The sequence below is a fragment of the Micropterus salmoides genome, unplaced genomic scaffold, assembly GCF_014851395.1.
Source record: "Micropterus salmoides isolate LMB-PRFRI ecotype aquatic unplaced genomic scaffold, ASM1485139v1 Ms_hic_scaffold_1, whole genome shotgun sequence".
In the NCBI taxonomy this organism is placed as follows: Eukaryota; Metazoa; Chordata; class Actinopteri; order Centrarchiformes; family Centrarchidae; genus Micropterus; species Micropterus salmoides.
This window is the reverse complement of record NW_024040040.1, coordinates 35,932,300-35,959,900: the sequence shown is the minus strand read 5'-3', so window position 1 is coordinate 35,959,900 and position 27,601 is coordinate 35,932,300. Positions and strand designations below refer to the sequence as shown.

Genomic DNA, 27,601 nt, shown 5'->3' with positions numbered 1-27,601 from the left:
ATGTGTCCAGGCGATGGGTTACATGGCAGTCCTGTCTGTGAATATGGTGACAGCCAACATGTTTCTGAGTCTCTTTTTTATTTCAGGTGAGCAATTTGTTCATTAGTTGGACACTTTACTTGAATCATTTGCAGTTTGAACATCATTTACAGTCAGAAGTCAGTGCAGATAGAGCAAATTTTACATCCTAGTGATTTATACTGGAGTTTTTAGCAGCACGTGAAAAAACAACATGCAACATTTTGCTGCTGAATATTCTGTCTTACTATTCAAAGAGATTTGTTTCACATTATGTTAATCATGAGTCTGGTTTTACAGGTGCTTTGGCTGGTTGTCTTAATCTACCACCAGCCCTCATCATTACTGCACCACAGAAGATGGAAGCACTGAGTGGATCTTGTTTGCAAATCCCATGTAACTTTAGTGTTAAAGGAGATTTTACTGGCATGAGTATCTTTGGAGTGTGGATTAATCAAAACAGCAATTTATTTCCAACTTATGACATAACTACTGACAAAAATGATCCAATGAATATTATTGGAGAACTGAGTAAGAAAAACTGCACCACACTGGTTTCCAATTTACTCACAAATCTTACAAACACATACTTCTTAAGAATTCAGAACTTTGCGTGTAATGATCCTCTTCAAATAAATGTTACAGGTAAGAGAGTTTGTTTTGTTTTTTATCAGTCTATAATGTTAGAGTTAAAAAACAATATAGACACAATTTTGACCTAAAAAACAAAAACTACATAACTTGGCCAATAAAGTTGATTCTGAGTCTGTTTCTAAACCACAGATTCTCCTCCGAGCCCCAGAATTGAGATCCCAGCTGATCTGAAGGAGAAGCAGTCTGTCACTATAACCTGCTCAGCTTCCACTCCTTGTCCACACTCCCCTCCTAAACTCACCTGGAACCTCCAAAGACTCTCACAGCAACACAGAGGAAAACACAGATCGAACCTTTACAACTAAAATCCAGGAGACCATCACTCTGTCAGACCAACATGATGGATACAACATCACCTGTTCTGCCAGATATCCTGTGAATGAAGGAAAAGATGTCAAGACAGCAGAGGAGAGAAAGACTCTCAGTGTTTCATGAAAGACAAGCAGAGTTTGTTATTGGATCCTGTCAGCACATGATGATTGATGAGATGTCAGCTGATTTGAATAAAGTGAATCTCACATTTTCCTCAGATGCTCCTAAAAACCCCTCAATGTCCATCAGTCCATCAGGTTTGGTGTCAGCAGGTAGCTGGGTGACCCTGACCTGCTCCAGCAGAGCCAAGCCTCCCGTCAGCCGCTTCACCTGGTTCAAGAACAGCACAGATGGACCCAAGAATGTATCTGAAGGAGAGGTTTACAGCTTCAAGGTGATCAATGTCACTGATGGAGGAGTTTATTACTGTGTGGCCACAAATGATCTCGGTAATGAGAAATCATCAGAGATCCATCTAACTCTTGAAGGTAAACAATGAACTGTACTGCAGCTGGAGTAGACAATTTGTTATATTTTTTTAAATTCTCTTTACATCCTGACAGCAATCAACAAGTCACATGCTCTGACACAAAAAGGAAACAAAGTCAGGTATCTGTCGCAGGTCTATAATAAGCCTACCTGCCTGTCTACGTGTAAATGTGTTTTGGGGCAGTGGCTTTGGAGCAATGCTTGAAAGGAGGGTGGATTGTTTCAGTTGGATACTTATACACTGATACAATATCTAGCTGTCTCTTGCTTGTTTTTCCAATGTTGCCTACCCTAGCTTTAATCTAATTTTTCAGTATGAAGCTGATAGCAGGTGGCAAGACAACAGAAGCTCTGAAGATGATACTTCATAATTAAAAACTGGCCTTACTGGGGTGTTCTTGTGGCAGAGAAACAAATTTGTCATCTTTTGAGAGAGCACTGTGTTTTATTAAAAGGGTGCAGGATTTATGGTTTGTGTTGTTTCAGAGCAATAACATTTTAGAAGTAAGTAACCATGCTGTTGTGTTACAGGTGATCAAACGCCTGGACTGGTTGGTGTTGAAGTTATAGTGAAGACCCTTGGAATCATAATGCTCGCCTTTACGTTGGTCATCTTTGAGTGGTGAGACACAACCTTTCTATGATATGATCATTTGTAGCGACAGACTAAGTGGTCTAAATTTAAATGTGGTTTGGGTAGAGACAGATCAGTATCATTACAGCATAAACAAAAAATAAACTTAATCCATCTTTTTATTCCAGCTGGTTTAGATTAAGACACTCCACCAAACCAGTGAAGATAAGCTAGATTAGGAGAGGTTCTGTATATTGCTATCAATCTATTTAACTGTGTAAGTGTCAGGAGGAAGGAAAAAATCCACCTTAAAATAGCTCCTAATTTCGTAAATCCTAATTAATTACCAAGTTGTATTTTGATATTCAACAATCATACAGGAATAATCCGTCAAAGGTGATAATGTTTAAAGGCAGTGTCTGCACCAACAGCAGTGACACCAGACCACAATACAATGCGGCACATTTGAGCAACAGCAGCTACTCTCACGTTTTCTTAAGAAATCAGAGCTGAATGCAGTAATTCACTATTGATTTTGACAGGAAGGCCGGTTAAAGGAAATGAACAAAAATTACGACACTTGACATCGCAGACTGGTGAAGCTAGCAAACAGCTGGTGAACATATGCAGCATTTAGCAGCTAAATATACAGTAAATACTGGACTTACATATACCAAGTGGCCAGAAACATGACTCCAAATGGATCCTAATGTTGCTCCGTACATGCTGGTGTGTAAATAGGCAATTATTTGCTTTATAAAGTGGTTCAAGGTTCAAATTCATTCATACATATAAAAGTGATGAATATATAAGATTAGAAATAAGTACCAATAAATAAAGAAATAAAAACAACAAAAAACTATATTCCACAATTTAAAAAAAGCAATTAATAATTTTTTGGCCTCTAGTGGGCAACACTGACATATTAATTCAATTCAATTAAATAAAAAGTAACCCAGCATTCTGGGAGCGCAGTGCTCTAGTAGCAATAAGGTACCATGAGCTCTTTAAGATAAGATGGTGTTTTACCATTAAGGGCTTTATAAGTGAGGAAAAGGATTTTTATTCAGTTCTGGTTTGTACTGGCAGATCAATGCACCAATCATCCTGGTGGTACAGACATAAATGAAAACAATAATAGTACTCATAAGTATAGCAATATTAATGATAATACTAATAATATCTAATGATAATATTTGTAGCAGGGGATGTCAGGCAGGAACATGGGGGCAGCAGGCGGCCCGCAACTACAGATCCAGACCCCACCGCTCCGGAGCCAGAAACACCTGCAGAAAGCGACAGATGGAGAGGAGAGGGATGAGAGAGCACAAAACTAAGGGAGAGGGAAAAAGTCGAGTTAGTAACATTTCATCCCGATTTTGTGTGTGTGTGTGTGTGTGAATCTCTAATTTTGGTGATTTGATTGCGCCACCTGCTGTTTCATATTGTGGGTGTTGTGAGGTTCAGTGACACTTAACACAACTGTTAACACAAGTGCTACATAGATGACACGTAACATGATCTGACCATCACATTTTCTTGCACACTGGGCCACTGTAGAGGGCACTTTATCAAGTCAAGTGAAGTCAACTTTTATTTATATAGCCCAATATCACAAGTGGTTGGTTTTGAAGCGAAACGTTTCCAAATGAGCAAGAACTGGGATTCAGCATGTGAGTATTGTACTTCTGGATCTTACTGCTACTGATTAAGCAGGAGAAATAGGCTGTTTTTGCAGCAGTGAGAGCACGTCTGGAGTTGAAAATGCTCTTATGTCGTGCAAGTAAAAAAACAGTTTTGACTTTTTTTCATTTTTGTTCCAGTCTCCTGCAGGCCGGCGTAAGAGCAGGTGTTTCATCTAAACCGGGTGTAGAGTTCTTTGACTGTATAATTGTGATAGAAAGAGGTGCAACTGAATATAGAAGTGTAAAAAGTGCTGTGTTTACTAGTAGGCTACAATTTCTTGTTGTTGTCAAGAAAGGAGCAAAGACTGCAGGAAATTGTTCATTAATTGACATTGTGGTGAGTAGCAAAAACATTTGTCAACATTGAAAAGGATGGGCTGAGATAAAATCCCTGAATTCTTCTTCCATTTACCAAGACAGCAATTTATAGCTGATAGTTTTCTACCAGAGCCTCAAATGAATTAACTTTATTGTTCAGAGGTTAAATTGAAAATAGACTTAAAGATTAAATCAACACCTCCACCCTGTTCAGTGCCCTGAGCAGCATGGCAGTAGGTGTAGTCAGGTGTGGAAGCTTCATTTGATGGTAAGATCTTTTGGTTTCAGCCATGTTTCATATAAACAAATGCATGTCCAGATTATGCTCAAGTCATTTATCAGTAAGGCCTGGGTTTGATAATGATGTGATATTAATCTAATTTGAGGGTCTTGTTATGGCTGTCATGATTGGAACCAGATACGTTTTGTTATTAGTAAAATGTTCTAGAGGCCAGTGTATGTGACATTGGAGGGATAGTGATTTGGTTTCGTGAGAAGTTACCAGGTGCTTTCTGGGAGGTTTCATCGGTGCCAGTGATTGGGATGGTTATTAGATTATTGGGATTCACATGTTTAGGAAAAGATGAGTAAAGCTGCCGTGGAGGGAAACAGTCCCAGTGCTATAAACAGGGCTATCAGTCTGATAGATGAAACTTTATCATGTTTTATCTTCCATAGATGCATCCAGGAGGCTCTTTTGCTGTGTATTTTTCAAACATGAGACCACCTGTGAGCTGCACTAACTTCACTGCAGAGTACAAACAGCCCTTTCTCTTGTTTCATTTCAACAGGACACAGTAGAAGCATACTATGTCAACACAGTGACTGGGATGTCATCATGAGTCACAAAGAGAGGAGGAAGATGTCATGTTCACTATAAATGGAACAACACACTGTATTGTCTGTTCTGGATTCATGTCTTAGTCTTAGTACCACTTACAATAAAGTGTGACATTTTCTCCAAGCCAGCAAAAACTAAATGGTATTATTTTTAAAGATGACCCCAGACTTGGGTGAATAATATTTTTATGTAATGTTTTTTTCTGCTTTGGGTTTCTTTGCTTAAAGTGAGCATAACAATAAAGTAAAAACATCTTCTTTAATAATTTCTTATGTTGACAAAGAATAACAACACCAGACTTTTCTTTTGTTCTTAAGATATCAAACAGATATTGAGATTTTCTTTGATTAACTGGTGATCCCATTAGAGTGCATGTAAAGTATGTTAAATTAAATAAATAAATACACATACAATAGCTTCATGATAGCTTTGTAACTGTGTCGATGACTGCTGATACAATGTTACTTTTAAAGTGCAGGAGTCAGAAGTCATAGATCATTATACAAATCTTTAAAGACAAAAAGATTTAAAGATGAAGTAATATCTGATAGGATATGAGCAGTAAGAAAAAAACTGTCATGTGATATCTGGCAGCTTTGTAACACAAAAAGTGACCAGCAAATGCTCTTTCTCTGATATTACAGCAGCGATGTCAGCTGGTTTGTTGCAGTTCTGCTAAAATTGACCAATTGCCTCATTTCACTCCAAACTCATCATACTCATCAACAGACAACAATTTCTTATTAACTTTCTAGCTGTGGGCTCGTTTGGTAAGGAAACATTTTACTGCTTTTCCCCAGCGCTTCTTAAACAAACATTTAAATTTTGTTATCCGTCATGTACTGCCCTGTCAGCACATTACTTTGTTGTACTTTAACTGAAAAAAACATGAATTCATATTTTTTGTATTTTAACAGATTTCAGAGCACAGCTCTGCAGACGTGGTTAATCACTACTTATAACAAAACTGCGAACTCTGGTTGGACAGGGCTAGTTTCTGGTGTGATTTTAAAGTAGGGAAGTTGCATTAAAAGACAATGAATGATTTGTAAAAACTTAATAAGTGGTATGATTAATATAACTGAAAAGTAACAGTGTTATTGTGTTTACAAATCCAGGTTTCTGTCTGTAAATATTGTGACAAGCAGCATGTTAGTGAGTGTCCTCTTTGTTTCAGGTGAGCTCTTAGTTCTGTTTTTGGAGATGATACTTGAATCATTAACAGATAGAGTTACTTTGACTGTTTATGTCCTGACTGCAAAGGGAAATGTTTTATAAAGAAAATGTTAACAGGTCAGGGAAAACAGCAGGCAACATACTGCTGCTTTGTTTATCATGAACGTTCTCTTTTTTCCAAATTCTGCTTCACATTTTGTTAATCATCTGGTTTTACAGGTGTTTAGACCTTGTCCTCAGGAGTCAGCCCTCTTCATTACTGCACCACAGAACATGGAAGCACTGAGTGGATCTTGTTTGCAAATCCCATGTAACTTTAGAGCTAAATCAGAACAAGAGATTGACAGCAGAAGAAAAACCTTCAGAGTGTGGATTAAAAGTGTCTCCAGGTTTGGCATCAATCCAAACAATGTGATTTTCAACAGTAGCAGGACAGTTAACATCTATCCAATGAGGATTACTGGAAACCTGAGTCAGAAAAACTGCACCACTCTGTTTTCTAATTTACTCACAAGTTATACAGAAACATACTTCTGGCAATGGATCAATGGAAATTAACTGCTGGAATGTTTATACCTTAAGAAATGTTTCCTTATTGCATATTGAAATGTATACATATCATATTACATATTATATTTTTTGCGTTACTGTTTAAAAGCATGCACTTTCATGTGAACAGAAAAAAGTTTCATGTGGGGATCTTCTGTCGCTGCTTCACATTTTTCATCAGTGTAGTACAAAATCTTCAAACATTTATAAACATACACCTGAATTCCAAACAGGTTCAATTGCTCCATGATGAGGCTTTTTGTAACTGATGAAGCTGAATTCATTTTCATTACAGTTTAACAATAAAAGGATGTTGATCACCGGTACAAACAGAGGAAGGAAGAAGCTGCTGACCCTGACGGGAGTGCCTTACACTGGGGTTAATTTAGCTTTCACTTTGCCATCACTCTTGCTGGTTTTAAGAATATTGACTGACAGTGATTTAGCTCACTTGTTTTGAGGAATCTTCAGTGTTCTTTCTAACATTTTTAACATTATTAGAATAGGCTTTAAAGGCTCTGCAAGACAGAATATGTCATGTTAAAATGTAAACATCAGATGTTGTTTGTAACATTCTTATGCAAAAAGGCATAAGAAGTGTACTTTGTTGTTGCTTTGACGCCTGAACAGTAATGTCCTCACCCTCAGTAAATGTGGAGATTAAATTTGACATTAATGTACAGTAAATGTCCGCTGCTCTTCTGTACGCCTTGAAACGAAAGTATCTTTCCCAGTGTCAGAGAAATCACTTGCATCAAGACAAGTGTGGGTGAATAATTCTGTGAAATGTGATTTGATGTGTTTTGTGTTGTAGGCTCCGTGTGAAGCGGAGGCCAGCTGTGCTGCTCTGGTTAAAGCAGGGAAGGTCGCCACAGCAACAGAGGATATGGTCATGACCTAAGGTCAGCCCATCCATGAATTTTAATTCTAAATGTATTCATATAGCCTAACAACGTCTTCGGTCATTTGAATTGTCAATTGATGCTCTTGTATATCAGTATAATATCAATATGAACATCTCAAACGGCAAAACGACTTAATGATGCACTAACGAAGGTTAATTTATCTCTGTATAAGGTCAGCATCAAATATAATCTTTAGGATGCCTTAGCGCCTCAGGCCCTTCGAAGAGACTTGACTTGCTGAGATATTGGAAGAGACACATGTATGGTTGTTGTTGCGGTTTAGATTGCCACGGGCTGTGAAACTTATTTGACCTGCAACTCAGCAGACAGACACACCGATACAACCATATTACCTTAATTCCACTGCTGCTGATGCTGTTAAAAATTATAGCAGGACTTAAATGTCATTCACATAACTGTATAATAAATATATTTCAGAATTGTTGACAGTGGTTGTTTCCTTTGCAATACATTATAATATCAGATTGTGACTGGGCTCTCCATCTCTTATATATATTTTGCAGTAATATTACCATGCCAGGTTCCTGCAGTGGAGTACAGTAAATCACAATAAAGAGAAATGCTTTTCAGTAATCTGTGGCTTACACCAAATATTCGTTTTTGCTAAACTAAGAACACACAGTTTCTCTTTGTCAACCATATGAATCTGCTATAAAAACTCCACAGCAACTCTGTTACAGGAGCGACACACACAAGTTATTTTGACACATCTGGCCCCTGTATCACATTGTAAGACAACTTTTAAACAAGTTCTATAGAAATGACTTGACATATTGCAACCATTTTGCAGAAGGCACTTTGAGCTGTGCAGTGATTAAAACTCTTTCAATTGCAGTAAACAGTGCAGAGCACTACAGCAGGATCTCAAGAGAATGACTGAGATTCAAGCATCATGAGCCAGAAGGGGAGGAGGAAGATGTTAACTATCAGCGGCATGATATGTTAATTTGTTTCAACCCCCTATATCTATGTGTCGGGTCCCCAGGCCAGTAAATATTAAATATTCTACTTGTTGAAAAATCAGGATAACGCAAAAGTACATACATGATTTTTAATGATTTGTCTAAGGTTGGGCACTTTCCCTGTTTTCTTTTTGTTTCTTTTAAAGGTAAACACTGCAATTTTTTCTCAAGTGCTGTCAGTGAGGATTGTTGAAAAGGTAACAATACCCCTCTTACTAAAAATACAAAAAGATCAATTACATTTTACAATCACTTAAAATCAGTTAACCCCCAGACATACCATCACAAAGCCCTAACATGCCAGAAAAGAGTCCCCTCAGTCAGCTGGTCCTGAGGCTCTCTGCAGTAACAAGTCCCCAACAGCCTCAGGACAGCAACACCAACTCAAGCAGATCAAACAATATTATCAACGAGCAAAAACAAAAAAATACTGAAGAGAAAGAAACCACCAAAACACAAAGTAAATTACAATGTTATCTGACCATAAAAAGAGAATTCACACTGGCAAATTACCTGAGCACAATAAAATGTCCTAAACTAAGAAAAGTGTTGACAACATACAGACTGAGTGAACACAGCCTGGCCATAGAAAAGGGTCGCCACAGACAGAGCTGGCTACCAGAAGAGGAGAGACTCTGCTCCCAGTGTGACAGTGAACAGGTAGAGACAGAGTTGCACTTTCTAACCTCAAGCCCTAAATAGAAAACATTAAGAGAAAAACACTTTGCAAACATTTCCAATATATACCCTGAATTCGAATGTATATCAGACACACAGAGACTCCCCTATTTACTGGGAGAAATGCCAGAATGCCAAATCATTGCAGCAAAATTTACCTCATTTTGCCATGAACTGAGACAACCAGTGGAAAGTCAGATTGATAAATAATTGTATAATTTTCAAACTATTATTATTTAGTTTGACATTTTAGTAATTGTTCCTTTATTTGTATTTTGTTTTTAAATTCCACATTTGATACAGATTTTTTATTTTTTGTCTATTAACACACACACATTATTGTTTTATTTATTTATTTTAATTGAATATATTATTTCATTTTCTAACATACACGCTTACTGTTTTATTTAATATTTATTTTTATTTTATTATTATTATTATGTTATTTGTTTATTAACACACACAAACACAACTTTTACTGTTTTATTTACTTATTTAATGAAATGTATGAAATTAATTGTTCTTATGTAATTTATTTGTAGCTTTGTACATTTATACGAATTAAGCTGATTTGAATTGAAAAGATGGTTTGACTTTGTCAGTTATTTTCTTTAACTGACCTCACCTGTGTCACGGCCTCTGCCGTATCATCAGTGTTTTCCCTTGTGTTTCCCCCGTCCCCTGTGTCTCCTGACCTGTCAGTCTCTGTGGTTGCCATTCACCATCTTCCCTGCTCATCGCCCCTTACCAACTTTGCAATAAATCTTTTTAGTTGAAAGAACTGAGTCTGCATTTCTACATCCCATTTCAAATGTAAACTGTCTTTTTGAAAAGAAAAAAGCATGGGATTAAAATAAGAAAAAAAAAAGCATTTTTATATTTATTTGAATATTTGTTTTGTATATAGATACACAGTGTAACTAATTGCCACTTAATATCACATCCAGCGTAGTGTTGGCTCTGTAAAATATAAAACTCTATAAAACTCTAATTATTCTTTTTGATTAGATTGATTGATAGACTGATTTATTGTGACTGCACACAGTAAGTACAACAGAATACAGTATTTCATGTGAAAGATGTAACAACCCAAACACAAGTGACTGAAGTGAAGAAAACATGTCATCAAAAAGATAATATTTTTATCTGGCACTATGGTGTCTCTTTCTCACCATTATTGTATTTATATATGTAACCTAATGTATATATTATGTTATATATATATATATGTATACATACATATATATAATATATATATATATATATATATATATATATGTATTATAATTTATTGAAACTTAATGTATTCCATATAAAGAAAAATAGGGAAACAGGCTTGCAGTGGAGCAACATAACAAAAATACTCAAAATTTGAGCAGGAAAGACGAGATCTGCTTGTTTTTCTGTGTTGCAGAAAGTCAGGTCATGTGGTATTTACCAGCTTTAGAACAACCAGCCGGGCTTGATGTTTAGTCTCAAAATTTGCTTTTGTATTACAATGGCTAAACTGATTTGCTGGTCTGTTGCACACATTTCCTGCATAACTCACCCCTAAGTTAAAATAAAGGTTAATCAAATGTCCATAGCTATCACCCGAGGAGTGCTAGGTGGCAGCTGGAGCAGGCACTGTTTGCTTTTTATATACACTTATCTCATGGCCACAAAGGTAATTAAAACTTGGGAATGGGATAGTATCTTTAGGCCACGAGGTAGTGTCTTATTCCTTCCTATGTTGGGTTAAAAAATGCTGTTTCCGCTTTCCATTCCATTTTGAGATCTGTAAAAACCATAAATACTAATAAAAACATACTAGACGCCACACAAACATTTCCTTGTAACAATAATGATAATACAACCATATTTGTTAAATAAAATACACGTCTATCTATACATTCATTTTTTCTTCACTTGAGCGTAGAGATCCTCTGGGCCGTCAGCAGTCTGTGTTAAGCTATTTGCTGGCTGGGACACTTTGACCTGTGCATACAGAGTATCCTGCTGCTGTCCTCTGTCCTGCGCTGAGTCAGAGGACGGTTCAGGTCTCAGCTTGGAGAAGTCGATCTCTCCATAATGAATGTCTTCATTTTCTGTTCCTCTGGCTGGTTCTTCAGCTGTTGGGCTCTGTGAAAAATGAACCAAACCAGAAATGACGTGGAGAGCAGATCTGAGTACTTCCTTCAGTTTAGTTTACTTTCTCCTTTTGTCCCTCACTCAGCTCGCACTATTATAATACTGATAATAATAAGAATAATCTGCTTTAATTGGACACAGCAATTAAAACTGTTTTTGTTGTGCCAAAAAGTTTTAAAATAATCTGAATAATTATAGATACATACAGAGGAAGGTTAATGTGAGTTTCTAACAGGATGTTTCATAACATTTACTGTATTTCCACATTTACTCTCTAATGAGGAACCTGTTTAGTCCAGTCTAAATCTTAATAGGAATAGTTAGAAACATATTCATAACATGTACAATGAAGTATTTTCCCACCTGTGTCTGTTGTGAAGTTGGATGTTTTGACTTTAAACACCTGGAAAACATAAGGGGGCTGTCAGCTTTTGTATGATAATAATATTAATATGAATCTTTTTTTAAATTAAAGTTTCAACACATTGGTTACAAGCAAGTCATTTGTTTGTTTGGATAAATCTGGATATGAAATTTTTTTGTGATACTTACCAAACGGCTACAACCACACAGATGAGTACAATGACCCCAACGATCCCTCCAACAACTGCCCCCCATGGTAAAGAGCTACCAGGCTGTTTTGCTCCTACAGAAACAAAACACTGTAAGTGTCAAAGTGAAGTTAGTAAGAATTTTAAAAAGCTTTTATTTGATGCAATATCTTGAAAACATTTGTACCAAATGCAAAGATGTTGTGCTTCACTTATATTTGCAGACATGGTGTGGAATTAATTGCACATTGTACAATAATATAGGAAAAACATAGTTTCTGCAAGGTCTGTGATAGAGCGTCACTATGAAAAACATTCTGTCTCACCTTTCCTCCTTTTTTTTCTGTTGCTGAAATTCTCTTCCCATTGTCAATTTTTATTCAACATTTCAACAACTCTTCATTTCTACTTTCACATCTCATTCACAAATCTCCGTCCTACCTCTTATTTTTCTTGAGTCTACATTTTATGCAGATGCTGCTTTCATGTATTATATATTATTACAACAACAATGTTATCTGTATAACTGAGAATAACTGCTCCTATTTCACCACTGGAGGCAGTTGGTTACCTTCAATTGTCAGATGGATCTCTGATGATGTTTCATTACCGAGATCATTAGTGGCCACACAGTAATAAACTCCATCAGTGACATTGGTCACCTTGAAGCTGTAAACCTCTCCTACAGATATGTTCTTGGGTCCATCTGTGCTGCTCTTGAACCACGTGAAGCAGCTGATGGGAGGCTTGGCTCTGCTGGAGCAGGTCAGGTTCACCCAGCTACCTGCTGACACCAAACCTGATGGACTGATGGACACTGAGGGGTTTTTAGGAGCATCTGAGGAAAATGTGAGATTCACTTTATTCAAATCAGCTGACATCCCATCAATCATCATGTGATGACAGGATCCAATAACAAACTCTGCTTGTCTTACATGAAACACTGAGAGTCTTTCTCTCCTCTGCTGTCTTGACATCTTTTCCTTCATTCACAGGATATCTGGCTGAACAGGTGATGTTGTATCCATCATGTTGGTCTGACAGAGTGATGGTCTCCTGGATTTTAGTTGTAAAGGTTCGATCTGTGTTTTCCTCTGTGTTGCTGTGAGAGTCTTGTTGGAGGTTCCAGGTGAGTTTAGGAGGGGACTGTGGACAGGGAGTGGAAGCTGAGCAGGTTATAGTGACAGACTGCTTCTCCTTCAGATCAGCTGGGATCTCAATTCTGGGGCTCGGAGGAGAATCTGTGGTTTCAAATCAAACACAGATTTAACCCCCCAAAAATATAAAATGACTAAACACTTTAGGTGTTTAGATGGTTCAGTTTGTACCAGTGAATAACATCATTTTATTGTTAAACTGTAATGAAAATTAAGTCAGCTTCATCAGTGTGAAAAAACCTCATCATTGGAAATTAGATCCTGTTTGAATTCAGGTGTATGTTTATAAATGTGTGTAGGTTTAGTCCTCCATTTATGATAAATGTGAAGGAGTGACAGAAGATCTAAGAGTTGATGAGAAGAGTCTAAATCAACCAAGTTTTCATTGGTCAGTTAGTTGAAGATAAAAACAATAACCTCAAACTGTGCCTTGTCGTTTGGGAAATTATCAGGGAACTGTTCCAACACGGACCTTTTCTCTTGTAACACGGCAAACGTTCAGTGTTCTCTTTCAAAGTCCAAGCTCAGTCTCCACAGTCATACATTGTGGTGTAGGTTTACTGGTGGATTATAAGTCTGTCCCACTGTTATATCATCAAGTGCACGAGGGCCCTCTTGCAGACTGAGTGTACATGTCTGCAGACTTTGCCTGAAGGAATAACCCACAATTCATAGCGTTGTGACTTTAAACACGGGATTACTAGGGGAAGCCGAGAGGTGTTACAAAACGTAAACAAACATGGAAGGAGCAACTACAATAAAAAATATGTTTTGGCATCGTAAGGTAATGTGACATGTCTCAAAGTGCTGTCCCGTTACACAATTTTGAGCCCACGCAGCCTCTCACACTCAAGCGCTTAATAGGTGAAGTCAACTTTAATATCACAAATGTGCGACGACTGCTTGACTAATGGCTTGAACTAACAACTCCTAGTCGACTAGGACAATCTTTAGTCCCTAGTAATTAGGACACATTTCTTTAAGTATAAACATTCCATTTTTTTCCTACTATTTCGATTGATCGCAGACTGTGGTCTGTTTATATTTGTCACAATTGATTCTGTTGATCATCCTATAGTTTAGATTCACAAATGAAGTTGATCACCAAGGTGCTTGCTACAAAATATCATTATAAACTGACTAATAAAAGAATCTTACCTTTAACTGTTATTTGAAGAGGATCACAAGATGCTGTTGCCATGAATGGTTTGTTCTCAGTTCTGAAGAAGTATGTGTTTGTATAACTTGTATTTAAACTGGAAAACAGAGTGGTGCAGTTTTTCTGACTCAGGTTTCCAGTAATCCTCATTGGATAGGTGTTAACTGTCCTGCTACTGTTGAAAATCACATTGTCAGGATAATTGGCAAACCTGGAGTCACTTTTAATCCACACTCCGAAGGTTTCTCTTGTGCTGTCAAACTCTTGTTCTGATTTAGCTCTAAAGTTACATGGGATTTGCAAACAAGATCCACTCAGTGCTTCCATGATCTGTGGTGCAGTGATGAAGAGGGCTGCTGGCTCAGAACAAGCAGCCCAAACACCTGTAAAACCAGATGATTAACAAAATGTGAAGCAAATTCTGCTCAAAGAGAACATTCATGACAAACAAAGCAGCAGTATGTTGCCTGCTGTTTTTCCCTGACCTGTTAACATTTTCTTTATAAAACATTTCCCTTTGCAGTCAGGACATAATCAGTCAAAGTAACTCTATCTGTTAATGATTCAAGTATCATCTCCAAAAACAGAACTAAGAGCTCACCTGAAACAAAGAGGACACTCAGTAACATGCTGCTTGTCACCATATTTACAGACAGAAACCTGGATTTGTAAACACAATAACACTGTTACTTTTCAGTTATATTAATCATACCACTTATTAAGTTTTTACAAATCATTCATTGTCTTTTAAAGCAACTTCCCTACTTTAAATTGATCACCAGAAACTAGCCCTGTCCAACCAGAGTTCACAGTTTTGTTATAAATAGTGATTAACCACGTCTGCAGAGCTGTGCTCTGAAATCTGTTAAAATACAAAAAATATGTGGTAATACGTGTTTTTTTCAGTTAAAGTACAACAAAGTAATGTGCTGACAGGGCAGTACATGACGGATAACAAAATTTAAATGTTTTTTAAGAAGCGCTGGGAAAAAGCAGTAAAATGTTTCCTTACCAAACGAGCCCACAGCTAGAAAGTTAATAAGAAATTGTTGTCTGTTGATGAGTGTGATGAGTTTGGAGTGAAATGAGGCAAGTGGTCAATTTTAGCAGAACTGCAACAAACCTGCTAACCTCACTGTTGTAATATGAGAGAAAGAGGATTTGCTGTTCACTTTTTGTGTTGCAAAGCTGCCAGATATCACATGACTTACTGCACATATGCTATGAGTGAGGAAGTCAGATGTTACTTCATCTTTAAACCTTTAACTTTCAAATGACTGATTTGTCTTTAAAAATTTGAGAATAAATTATTTTTGCAGCATGAAAAACTTCATTTTTATTTCCTTTAACACACTTTACATGCAATCCAATGGGAACACCAGTAAATCAACAAAAATTAATTACATTGTCTCAATATCTGTTTGGTATCTTAAGAACAAAAGAAATAGTCAGGTGTCATTATTTTGTTGAGTTGATCATTTCCTGACAGCTCAGATTCCTGAATTGCATCACTTTCACTGTAAATGTGTAAGACCTCATTTTGAGCTTGTTTAGTACGGCAATGGACTTCTTACTGCTTAAGCCACATTGCTGTATTATTTGTCTTATGATCTGCATTGAGGTTTTCAAATATTTAATATGATATGTCAAAATGTAGCTCTGCAGATGTTAATCACAGTGAACTCTTGTCGTACAGGACATGTAAACGTGGGAATTTTAAATAGGCAGCTTAATTCATGACAGCATCAATGCTTAGTAAGTCCACATGACCAAGAGTACTGGAAAATAACACTGCACTGTTTGTAACTGTTGATGAGTGTCATTGTCTGTAAATATGGTGACAGACAACACGCTGCTGTGTCTTCAGGTGAGCTGTAATTTGTATTTCGAGACATTCCTTAAATCATTTACAGTTTGAGGTTCATTTAGAAATAAAGCATAGTATGCTCTGCATTTTCTGTTCTGTTTCTATTGTTACTGTGACAATATTGAGTCATCTGAAGATCTTTTCTCAGAGCAAGTTGTTCTTTCATTATTTCGTTTTAAAACCAAATTGGAAAAAACAAAAAAAAACAATCATCTGGTTTGTTTTTTTTGTTTTAAAACCAAAATGTAAAAACAAAGCAGCTGTGTTGCCAGTGGAACCGGCGCACTGGATGGTCAGTGGTCGTTCCACCACCTATGTTGATGTTCTTCATTTGCTGTTCTTTTGAACCACAGATTAATGAATCGGCAAAGAAGAAGAAGCAGAAGCTTGGAATGAAAAATTTATGAAGAGCAAATATACTGAACAAATGGCTCCAGGTGATGTAGGAGGAAGCTGCAACAGTGGGAGGTTGTGTGAAATAATTAGCTGTGTGTGTGAGTATTTGAGGGGTTTCAGTGTGTGTTTACTGTTAAGGAATAAAAAAGTCGACTTTGTTTTAAATGACAAAACAGGGAAGTTGGTTATGTGTTGCACTCAAATTCATGAACTGAAGAATTTCCTATATAAAAATAATTCGTTAAAGGATCTGATTGCTGCTCTCTTTCTGATGTGGGCTTGTCTGGTAAGTTGCTAATTATTGATTTTAGCCAAAACTCCTCCTGAAGACCACAAAACAAATATATGATTGAATATTTATATTAGGGCTGGGCAAGTTAACACGTTAATTATGCTAATTAATGCCTGATAACTAATTAGTTTAACAGTAAAAGATTCAGAAAACTCACAAACAGCGAGGATCAGTCTCTCTTCCAATGATTTGTGTTGCGCATTCAGAAAATTCAACTTCGGCAGTGGGCGATAAAAGAAAAATGTTTCTGCTGATACATGTTCAGAAAATAAACAAGAAAACTGGACTCTGATGGTAACTTGTTTTAACAAGCTAGGTAAAATGTAATGCCCTGGCAGTGGCAAATACCTTTAGTTTTATATTTGATTTGATTACAATAATGTTTAAGTCAAGATTTACAAGAAATATTTTATTGCTACTGTGTAAAGGGAATCATTTGCAGTTTGAACATCATTTACAGTCAGAAGTCAGTGCAGATAGAGCAAATTTTACATCCTAGTGATTTATACTGAAGTTTTTAGCAGCACTTGAAAAAACAACATGCAACATCTTGCTGCTGAATATTTTGTCTTACTATTCAAAGAGATTTGCTTCACATTATGTTAATCATGAGTCTGGTTTTACAGGTGCTTTGGCTGGTTGTCCTAATCTACCACCAGCCCTCATCATTACTGCACCACAGAAGATGGAAGCACTGAGTGGATCTTGTTTGCAAATCCCATGTAACTTTAGTGTTAAACAAGAAGATTTTACTGGCATGAGTATCTTTGGAGTGTGGATTAAACAACGACAATTTATATCCATTCAATATAACTATCAACAACAATGATCCAATGAATATTACTGAAAAACTGCACCACTCTGGTTTCAAATTCACTCACAAATTATACAAACAGAATTTAGAACTTTGCGATCAGTGGATCCAAAACAACGGCATGTAATGATCCTCTTCAAATAATTGTCGCAGGTAAGAGAGTTTGATTTGGTTTTTATCAGTCTATAATGTTAGAGTTAAAAAACTATATAGACACAGTTTTGACCTAAAAAACAAAAACTATATAACTTGGCTAATAATGCTGATTACTGGTACAAACTGCACCATCTAAACATCTAAATTCGGCAACAGCACGACAGCACCTGATCAGAGGGCACACGGTGTTCTGCCATTGGACCGCTGCCGCCGCCGCCAAGCAACAGTAGGCCTATTCTTAAACGACTAATCGATGAATCGTTGAATTAATCTATAGAAGCTGTGAATACTAAAATCATCGTTAGCTGCAGCCCTACTCAAAAGTATAGCAATATTAATGATAATACTAATAATATCCAAATATAATATTTGTAGCAGGGGATGTCAGGCAGGAACATGGGGGCAGCAGGCGGCCCACAACTACAGATCCAGACCCCACTGCTCCGGAGCCAGAAACACCTGCAGAAAGCGACAGATGGAGAGAGGAGAGGGATGAGAGAGCACAAAACTAAGGGAGAGGGAAAAAGTCGAGTTAGTAACATTTCATCCCGATTTTGTGTGTGTGTGTGTGTGTGTCTGAAATTCTAATTTTGGTGGTTGATTGCTCCACCTGCTGTTTCATATTGTGGGTGTTGTGAGGTTCTGTGACACTTAACACAACTGTTAACACAAGTGCTACGTAGATGACACGTAACATGATCTGACCATCACATTTTCTTGCACACTGGGCCACCGTAGAGGGCACTTTATCAAGTCAAGTGAAGTCAACTTTTATTTATATAGCCCAATATCACAAGTGGTTGGTTTTGAAGCGAAAACCATTTTAGACAATGTCTTAAAAGAGAGACAGGTTCCAAATGAGCAAGAACTGAGACTAACTGGGAGCATGTGGATTTGGTACTTCTGGATCTTACTGCTACTGATTAAGCAGGAGAAATAGGCTGTTTTTGCAGCAGTGAGAGCACGTCTGTAGTTGAAAATGCTCTCATGTCATGCAAGTAAAAAACTTCCAGTTTTGACTTTTTTCATTTTCGTTCCAATCTCCTGCAGGCCGTCTAAACCAGGGTGTAGAGTTCTTTGACTGTATAATTGTGATAGAAAGAGGTGCAACTGAATATAGAAGTGTAAAAATTTCCAGCAGGCTCTGTTGTTCATTAATTGACATTGTGGTGAGTAGCAAAAACATCTGTCAACATTGAAAAGGACGGGCTGAGATAAACAATCAATCAACCAATCAACATTTATGTATATAGCACTTTACAGCAACCAACTGGTGTCCAAAGTGCTTTACATCAAACAAGAATAAACATGCCTGAATTCTTCTGAAGTTGGGAGTAAAGGCCTGGTGGTCTATAGAGGACCACAAGGTGGTGTCCATTTACTAAGACAGCAATTTATAGCTGATGGTTTTCTACCAGAGCCTCAAATGAATTAACTTTATTGTTCAGAGGTTAAATTGAAAATAGACTTGAAGATTAAATCAACACCTCCACCCTGTTCAGTGCCCTGAGCAGCATGGCAGTAGGTGTAGTCAGGTGTGGAAGCTTCATTTGATGGTAAGATCTTTTGGTTTCAGCCATGTTTCATATAAACAAATGCATGTCCAGATTATCCTCAAGAATAAAATCTTTTATCAGTAAGGCTTTGGTAGATAATGATGTGATATTCATAAGACCAACTTTGAGGGTCTTGTTATGGCTGCAGTTTTCAGTATTGGACAAAGCACTGGTGTTGCAGATAGATAATGTTGTGATTGGAACCAGATACTTTTTGTTATTAGAAAAGGGTTTTAGAAGCCAGTTTATGTGACGCTGGAGGGATAGTGATTTGGTTTCGTGAGAAGTTACCAGGTGCTTTCTGGGAGGTTTCATTGATTGGGTTTTGTCACAGTTGGTCCTGTGACAGTTGGAGGTTGCTTCCTTTGTTTTCTTTTCCTGTGGTGTTCTGTGGGCGTGTGTGGGTGTGTCTTTCCCTTGGCAGGGAGCTGGTCGCTCGTTAAGGCTACACACCTGTTGCCAATCCTCATCTACACCTGGTCTTAAGATGTGGGGCTCCCTGAGACTCGTCGCCAGATTATTCCTCGCCATAACTTGTTGCCGAGTCCGGTGTCATTTGCCCTGCTTGGAGGCTCTCTAGGAGAGTGGATTGCCCCTGCCCAGGACTGCCTGCCCCTGCTCGCATCTCACCCACTACCATTTTGTACTAGTCCTTTGTGAATAAACTCTTTACTTTGACGGGCTTTGAGTGTTCTGTATCTGCACCCCGGTCCTCAGTCTTACTAAAACCTAACAGGGTTTATTAGATTATTGTGAGTCACATGTTTAGGGGAGGATGAATAAAGTGGCGGGGGAGGGAAACAGTCCCAGTGCTATAAACAGGGCTATCAGTCTGATAGATGTCATGTTCACTATAAATGGAACGACACACTGTATTGTCTGCTCTGGGTTCATGTCTTAGTCTTAGTACCACTTAATAAAGGGTGACATTTTCTCCAAGCCAGCAAAAACTAAATGGTACTATCTTTAAAGATGACCCCAGACTTGGGTGAACAATATTTTTATATAATGTGTTTTTCTGCTCTATGTTTATTTGTGTAACATAGTTAAAAAGGTTCAGGTTAAATCCTACTAAATGGGATTACTGTGCCACCTGCTGTCATAAAGTTGTGCCTGCAGCGAACTCTAGTAATGACGAAGGATTATGGGTAATCCTCAAAGCAGGATTTTCCCTTAGGTAAAGTGTCTGTGAATGTCCGTGGACTAAACAATGCTAACTCAATTGAAAAGCACGTAAAAGTTAAGCTAGACGTCTTTAGTTGAATAATATGTGTTGTTGATTCATTTCGCCATGTTTTTTTATAAAGTCAACTATCCGTTTATGTGTTTTATTGCCAGTAGAAAGTTTTTCCAGTGTAGCTAGCTAACTTTAACATGATCATGATGATCTTTTCAGACAGAGCATGCGCTGTTTGTCCACATGAGATGACTATTCAACACTGTTGTCCTTTGTCATGAATGCAGGTATGTAACCGTATGTTGTCATAGTTTTGTAATGTTTGAACATAAGATTGAGGTATTTTCTGCTGTTTGTTTGCCTCCTGTATGTTGAATTGTAACAAAGTTATATAATTGTTTGCACAGAATTGTTAACATAAAATGGAAAAATTTAAAGGTAACTGTAGGAAATCTGTGTAATTACACTGTTTTCTGTTGTTTCCTCCTTGCAAGATTAAGGGGCAATTTGGTGTATTTTATTTATTTAGTTTATATGAGTTTAAATCCACTATACGATCAATGTGTCAAACTGCACTTTACTTTTTTTTGTGTAGAGCTAAAAGCAGCGGAGGATTTTCCATTAGACAGAGCATGCTCTGTTTGTCCACATGATATGACTATTCAACACTGTTGTCCTTTGTCATGAATGCAGATGTGGAATAAACCTGCTGTTACCAAAAACCTGAGGGCTCCGAGAGATTCTATCAGGCAGAAGACATTTCACAGGTCACATTTGCTTAAGTGAGCATAACAATAAAAACATCTTCTTTAATAATTTCTCATGTTGAACCAAATAACGACACCAGACTTTTACTTTTGTTCTTAAGACATAAAACTAATATTAAGACATTTTCTTTGATTAACTGGTGTTCCCATTGGATTGCATGTAAAGTATGTTAAATAAATAAATTTATATACTGTAGGTTCACAAAATCTGTGTAACTGTGTCAATGACTGCTGATATAATGTGACTTTTAAAGTGCAGATGTCGTAAGATGTCGTAATATCTGACTTTCCCACAGGATATGAGCAGCAAGAACCAAACTGTCATGTGATATCTGGTAGCTTTGCAACACAAAAGGTGAACAGTAAATCCTCTTTCTCTCATATTACAGCAGCGAGGTTAGGTGGTTTGTTGCAGTTATGCTAAAATTGACCAACTGCCTCATTTCACTCCAAAACCATCACATTTTGCTCCAAAACCATCACACTCACAATCATCAACAAACAACAATTTCTTGTTGTTCTCTTTCATTTTCTGGCTGTGGCTCGTTTGGTAAGGAAACATTTTACAGTTTTTTTTCCTCAACTTCTTAAAAACAAATTTTAATTTTGTTGTTCGACAGTACATGACTTTGTTTTACTTTAACTGAAAAAAACATGAATTCATATTTTTTATATTTTAACAGATTTCAGAGCACAGCTCTGCAGATGTGGTTAATCACTACTTATAACAAAACTGTGAACTCTGGTTGAACAGGGCTAGTTTCCGGTGTGAATTTAAAGTAGGGAAGTTGCTTTAAAAGACAAAGAATGCTTTGTAAAAACTTTATAAGTGGTCTAATTAATATAACTGAGAAGTAACAGTGTTATTGTGTTTGCAAATCCAGGTTTCTGTCTGTGAATATGGTGACAAGCAGCATGTTAGTGAGTGTCCTCTTTGTTTCAGGTGAGCTGTTTGCTGTTTGGAGATGATACTTTTACAATCTGAACTTCCAATCAGAAAGACCAGCGCAGAAATACTTAATTTAACTGTTTATGTCCTGATTGCAAAGTGAAATATCGTTTTATAAAGAAAATATTAACAGCAGATTCCGTTTAACATTTTGTTAATCATCTGGTTTTACAGGTGTTTGGGCTGCTTGTCCTGAACAGGTAACCTTCTTCGTTACTGCACCACAGAACATGGAAGCATTGAGTGGATCTTGTTTGCAAATCCCATGTAACTTTAGAGCTAAATCAGAAGAGTTTGACAGCAGAAGAGAAACCTTCGGTGTGTGGATTAAAAGTGACTCCAGGTTTGGCATCAATTCAAACAATGTGATTTTCAACAGCAGCAGGACAGTTAACACCTATCCAATGAGGATTACTGGAAACCTGAGTCAGAAAAACTGCACCACTCTGTTTTCCAGTTTACTCACAAGTTATACAGAAACATACTTCTTCAGAATTGAGAACAAACCATTCATGGCAACAGCATCTTGTGATCCTCTTCAAATAACAGTTAAAGGTGAGAGAGTTTAGTTTTTATTAGTCAGTTTATAATGATACTTTGTATCAAGCACCATGAACTTTACCTTCATTGTGAATCTAAACTGTATGATGAACATTACATACATTTAGCTGACGCTTTTATCCAAAGCAACTTACAATTGCTATACAAGTCTGGAGCAACTAGGGGTTTGGTGTCTTGCTCAGGGACATCTTGGCGTCTCATAGTGGATTTGAACCCGGTCATCTCACATCAAAGGCATGTGTCATATCCACTGGCTCATCACCATCTTGACAGAAAAGCCAATCAGTGGTGGCCAAATGTTACACAAAAGACTACTTCCACTGTTACTAAAAGCATGCATGTTCATGTGGACAGACTTGAAAAAAGTTGTGTGGGGATCTTCTGTCGCTCCTTCACATTTTTCATCAGGGGAGGAATTAATCTACATACATTTATAAACATACACCTGAATTCAAACAGGATCTAATGTCCCATGATGAGGTTTTTCCACACTGATGAAGCTGACTTAATTTTCATTATAGTTTAACAATAAAAGGATGTTGATCACTGGTACAAACTGCACCATCTAAACACCTAAAGTGTTTAGTCATTTTATATTTTTAAATCTGTGTTTGATCTGAAACCACAGATTCTCCTCCGAGCCCCAGAATTGAGATCCCAGCTGATCTGAAGGAGAAGCAGTCTGTCACTATAACCTGCTCAGCTTCCACTCCCTGTCCACACTCCCCTCCTAAACTCACCTGGAACCTCCAACAAGACTCTCACAGCAACACAGAGGAAAACACAGATCGAACCTTTACAACTAAAATCCAGGAGACCATCACTCTGTCAGACCAACATGATGGATACAACATCACCTGTTCAGCCAGATATCCTGTGAATGAAGGAAAAGATGTCAGGACAGCAGAGGAGAGAAAGACTCTCAGTGTTTCATGTAAGACAAGCAGAGTTTGTTATTGGATCCTGTCAGCACATGATGATTGATGGGATGTCAGCTGATTTGAATAAAGTGAATCTCACATTTTCCTCAGATGCTCCTAAAAACCCCTCAGTGTCCATCAGTCCATCAGGTTTGGTGTCAGCAGGTAGCTGGGTGAACCTGACCTGCTCCAGCAGAGCCAAGCCTCCCGTCAGCCGCTTCACCTGGTTCAAGAGCAGCACAGATGGACCCAAGAATGTATCTGTAGGAGAGGTTTACAGCTTCAAGGTGACCAGTGTCACTGATGGAGTTTATTACTGTGTGGCCACTAATGATCTCGGTAATGAAACATCATCAGAGATCCATCTGACAATTGAAGGTAACCAACTGCATCCAGTGGTGAAATAGGAGCAGTTATTCTCAGTTATACAGATAACATTGTTGTTGTAATAATATATAATACATGAAAGCAGCATAAAATGTAGACTCAAGAAAAATAAGAGGTAGGACGGAGATTTGTGAATGAGATGTGAAAGTAGAAATGAAGAGTTGTTGAAATGTTGAATAAAAATTGACAATGGGAAGAGAATTTCAGCAACAGTAAAAAAAGGAGGAAAAGTGAAACAGAATATTTTTCATAGTGACGCTCTATCTCAGACCTTGCAGAAACTGGTTTTCACTATGTTTTTCCTATATTATTGTACAATGTGCAATTAATTCCACACCATGTCTGCAAATATAAGTGAAGCACAACATCTTTGCATTTGGTACAAATGTTTTCAAGATATTGCATCAAATAAAAGCTTTTTAAAATTCTTACTAACTTCACTTTGACACTTAAAGTGTTTTGTTTCTGTAGGAGCAAAACAGCCTGGTAGCTCTTTACCATGGGGGGCAGTTGTTGGAGGGATCGTTGGGGTCATTGTACTCATCTGTGTGGTTGTAGCCGTTTGGTAAGTATCACAAAAAAATTTCATATCCAGATTTATCCAAACAATTGTATATCTGTACATATTTTAACGTGTGACTAGCTTTAATATCATTGATTTTAGTGTGAGTTCTTTCAGGTCTACATTTGATACAGTTGATTTTTCTGTTTTTAGTAAATATCTTCAACAATACAAGGGAATCTATTTTAAATTCACATCTTCAATATATTTATAAAGTCAGTGTAATAAACGTCAGATGACTGTCTTCAAATGTAACGTAATGTTATTAACTTTTAAAGCACCAAATGTCTGTTCACAAGCAGGAATATTGTTGCTGTCTCAAACAATGAGAAAGACTGAGGTCAACTGAAGTTCCGCTTTCAAAACCTCTAAGCTGTGAAATGACTTGCTTTTATGTATTTTTAAATTTATATTTAAAGAACTTTTTCACTGATGTGTTAAAAATAAAAGATTTATATTAATATTATCATCACACAAAACAAAAAGCTGACAGCCCTTTTCTGTTTTCCAGGCGGTTAAAGTCAAAACATCCAACTTCACAACTGACACAGGTGGGAAAATACTTTATCGTACAGTTCAGAATAGCGTGTTATATATATATTTTCAACTATTTATACTGACTGCACCCATAAGATTTAGACTGGGCTACACAGGTTCCTCATTAGTGAGTAAATGTGGAAATTCAGTAAATGTTAACATCCTCTGCATGTATCCACAAATACATAAAATTACTCAGATTATTTTAAAACTTTTCTTTGGCCACAAAACTAGAATTTTTACTCCTGTGCCCAATAAAAGAAGATTATTCTTATGATCATCAGTATTATAATAGTGAGAGCTGAGTGAGGGACAAAAGGAGAAAGTAAACTAAACTGAAGAAAGTACTCAGATCTGCTCTCCACATCATTTCTGGTTTGGTTCATTTTTCACAGAGCCCAACAACTGAAGAACCAGCCAGAGGAACAGAAAATGAAGACATTCATTATGGAGAGATCGACTTCTCCAAGCTGAGACCTGAACCGTCCTCTGACTCAGCGCAGGACAGAGGACAGCAGCAGGATACTCTGTATGCACAGGTCAAAGTGTCCCAGCCAGCAAACAGCTTAACACAGACTGCTGACGGCCCAGAGGATCTTTACGCTCAAGTGAAGAAAAAATGAATGTATAGATGGACGTGTATTTTATTTAACAAATATGGTTGTATTATCATTATTGTTACAAGGAAATGTATGTGTGGCGTCTAGTATGTTTTTTATTAGTAAGTAGCCTATGGTTTATAGATCTCAAAATTCCTTTTAACCATACAGCTGATTTTCTCAGGTAAAATGCATCATATCAATTTATCATACGTGGATTTGAGTTTTAAGTGCAGCTAAACAAAATATGAAGGGTAGTCATTTATAAAATGCTTGGAATGCAAAAAACAAAATGTTTAACCCAATTTTGCCCATTGTTTATAAACATGACAAAAACTATACACCCAAGAAAGTCTTTAAAAAGTAAAGATGCTGTAAAAAAAATAATTTTCAGGGTCATATAGTATGTAGGTCTACTACTAGAAGAAAAAAAAAACTGTTCACTGCTTCAGCACCACTTTACACTAGGGCTGGACAGTTAATTTAATTACAGATCAAAAAAGTCAAACATTTTATCATTAAACTGTTTGCTACAACAAACAAATGACAACATAATGAACATTATTATTAGGCCGATTGTAGAAGAAAAACATTTAGTAGGCCTATGCTATAGTAAAAGTTAAAAGCAAAATTTTCATAATAACCTGTTGTTACTTTCTACTACTGGAAATAGCCCTCATCCCTTCTGCTCTCTGGACCCCTGCCCGGCTAAACTATTCTCGTGTTCTGCTCTGGACTTGCTCAGATCAGACTCTCAAACTCTGGACTCTCAGCTATGGTGTCCCACCTCGCTGTCCCCAGCTAAATCTCCAATCCCTTCCACCCTGCAATAAATATTCCTCTTTTATCTAACTCCTCACTCTCTCAGTCCTGCACTTGGGTCTACTAGGTTAGCTGTAGGCCTAACAAATTTAAAAACAATTTTGGTAATAATAACTTGCTGAGCGCTCTCTCTCTCTCTCTCTCTCTCTCTCTCTCTCTCTCTCTCTCACTCTCTCACAGACACACATTCTCGTGTCACTCGTGTCATTTCCAGAACTTCATAGGCATTCATCTTTCTTCAGCTGTTCTGCTTCTATCAATTAAATACATAGCTGTAGCTCTTGAAACGATAGTCTGCTTATCAGATGTCTAAACAATCGATGTACACAACCGCAGGGCTTAAAGCAAGAGATTTACAACAAAGATGGATAGTAGGGGGCAGAGTGTAAATTTGTGTTGAACACTGAAGATATTTGATTACAATACATGCAAATAGATTTTTTTTTGATTAGACATATATTAAAAGTTAAAGAAAAGACAGTCTCTAAGGAAACCGGAAATAAGCCCTCCCTCAGGGGAACACAGGACTGCCCTCTGGGAACCACGCCCCAACAGACAAAAGCAGCGACCCACGTTCTCTTGTCCTCTCTTGTCCTTGGGAAAGGCCCCCACTGCGAGTTTCTTCAATAAGCCCACAAAAGATGGACCTCCGAAGCAATTCCCTGGCAGAGAAAGCGACTGGCCGACGGCTTTAAGCTGTCCTAACCGAGAACGCACGGAACTCAGCCAGTGTGAGGCCGTCTACCAGCAACCCGGCTGGGAGAAGCGACATGCAGTAAGACCAAAACCCTACATTCTGTGGTCAGTGATGTCCAATAGTTTGTTAATCCATTATCTTTAGTCCTTAAACTCCTAGACAAATTTAATCGAGTTAGTATCATCTAAATACTTTCATTAGTTCTCTTCCGCCGTATGAGTCAAATGCTCCCCACAATATTTCTTGGATGTATATTTTAACCGTATTTTTTATGTTCACCTTAATTAGTTAATAAATTTTACAGTAACCAAAGGAATTGTGTGTGTATTGCCTATCTCCAAGTCCCTGCCATGAGAATTTTCC

The 27,601-nt window shown here is 37.4% G+C and overlaps 1 protein-coding gene and 1 pseudogene across 3 annotated transcripts; one reads left to right on the top strand and one right to left on the bottom strand.

Moving 5' to 3' along the window:
* Window positions 1-43: 43 nt before the first annotated feature.
* Window positions 44-27,321, top strand: LOC119907904 (annotated as a pseudogene).
* LOC119907912 (B-cell receptor CD22-like) lies at window positions 10,192-15,325 on the bottom strand. Of its 3 annotated transcripts, none has more exons than XM_038725609.1 (8): window positions 15,192-15,325; window positions 14,781-14,839; window positions 14,179-14,562; window positions 12,799-13,104; window positions 12,435-12,701; window positions 11,865-11,958; window positions 11,676-11,715; window positions 10,192-11,303 (listed from the first exon to the last, which is right to left on the bottom strand). In XM_038725609.1, the coding sequence occupies exons 2-8, from the start codon at window positions 14,821-14,823 to the stop codon at window positions 11,076-11,078; spliced, it is 1,362 nt and encodes a 453-aa protein (XP_038581537.1). In that variant the 5' UTR covers window positions 14,824-14,839; window positions 15,192-15,325; the 3' UTR covers window positions 10,192-11,075. The 3 variants fall into 3 exon arrangements, with proteins under 3 accessions (XP_038581537.1, XP_038581545.1, XP_038581552.1); XM_038725617.1 differs by having other exon boundaries at window positions 12,435-12,680; XM_038725624.1 differs by lacking the exon at window positions 14,781-14,839 and having other exon boundaries at window positions 15,192-15,309.
* Window positions 27,322-27,601: the final 280 nt, after the last annotated feature.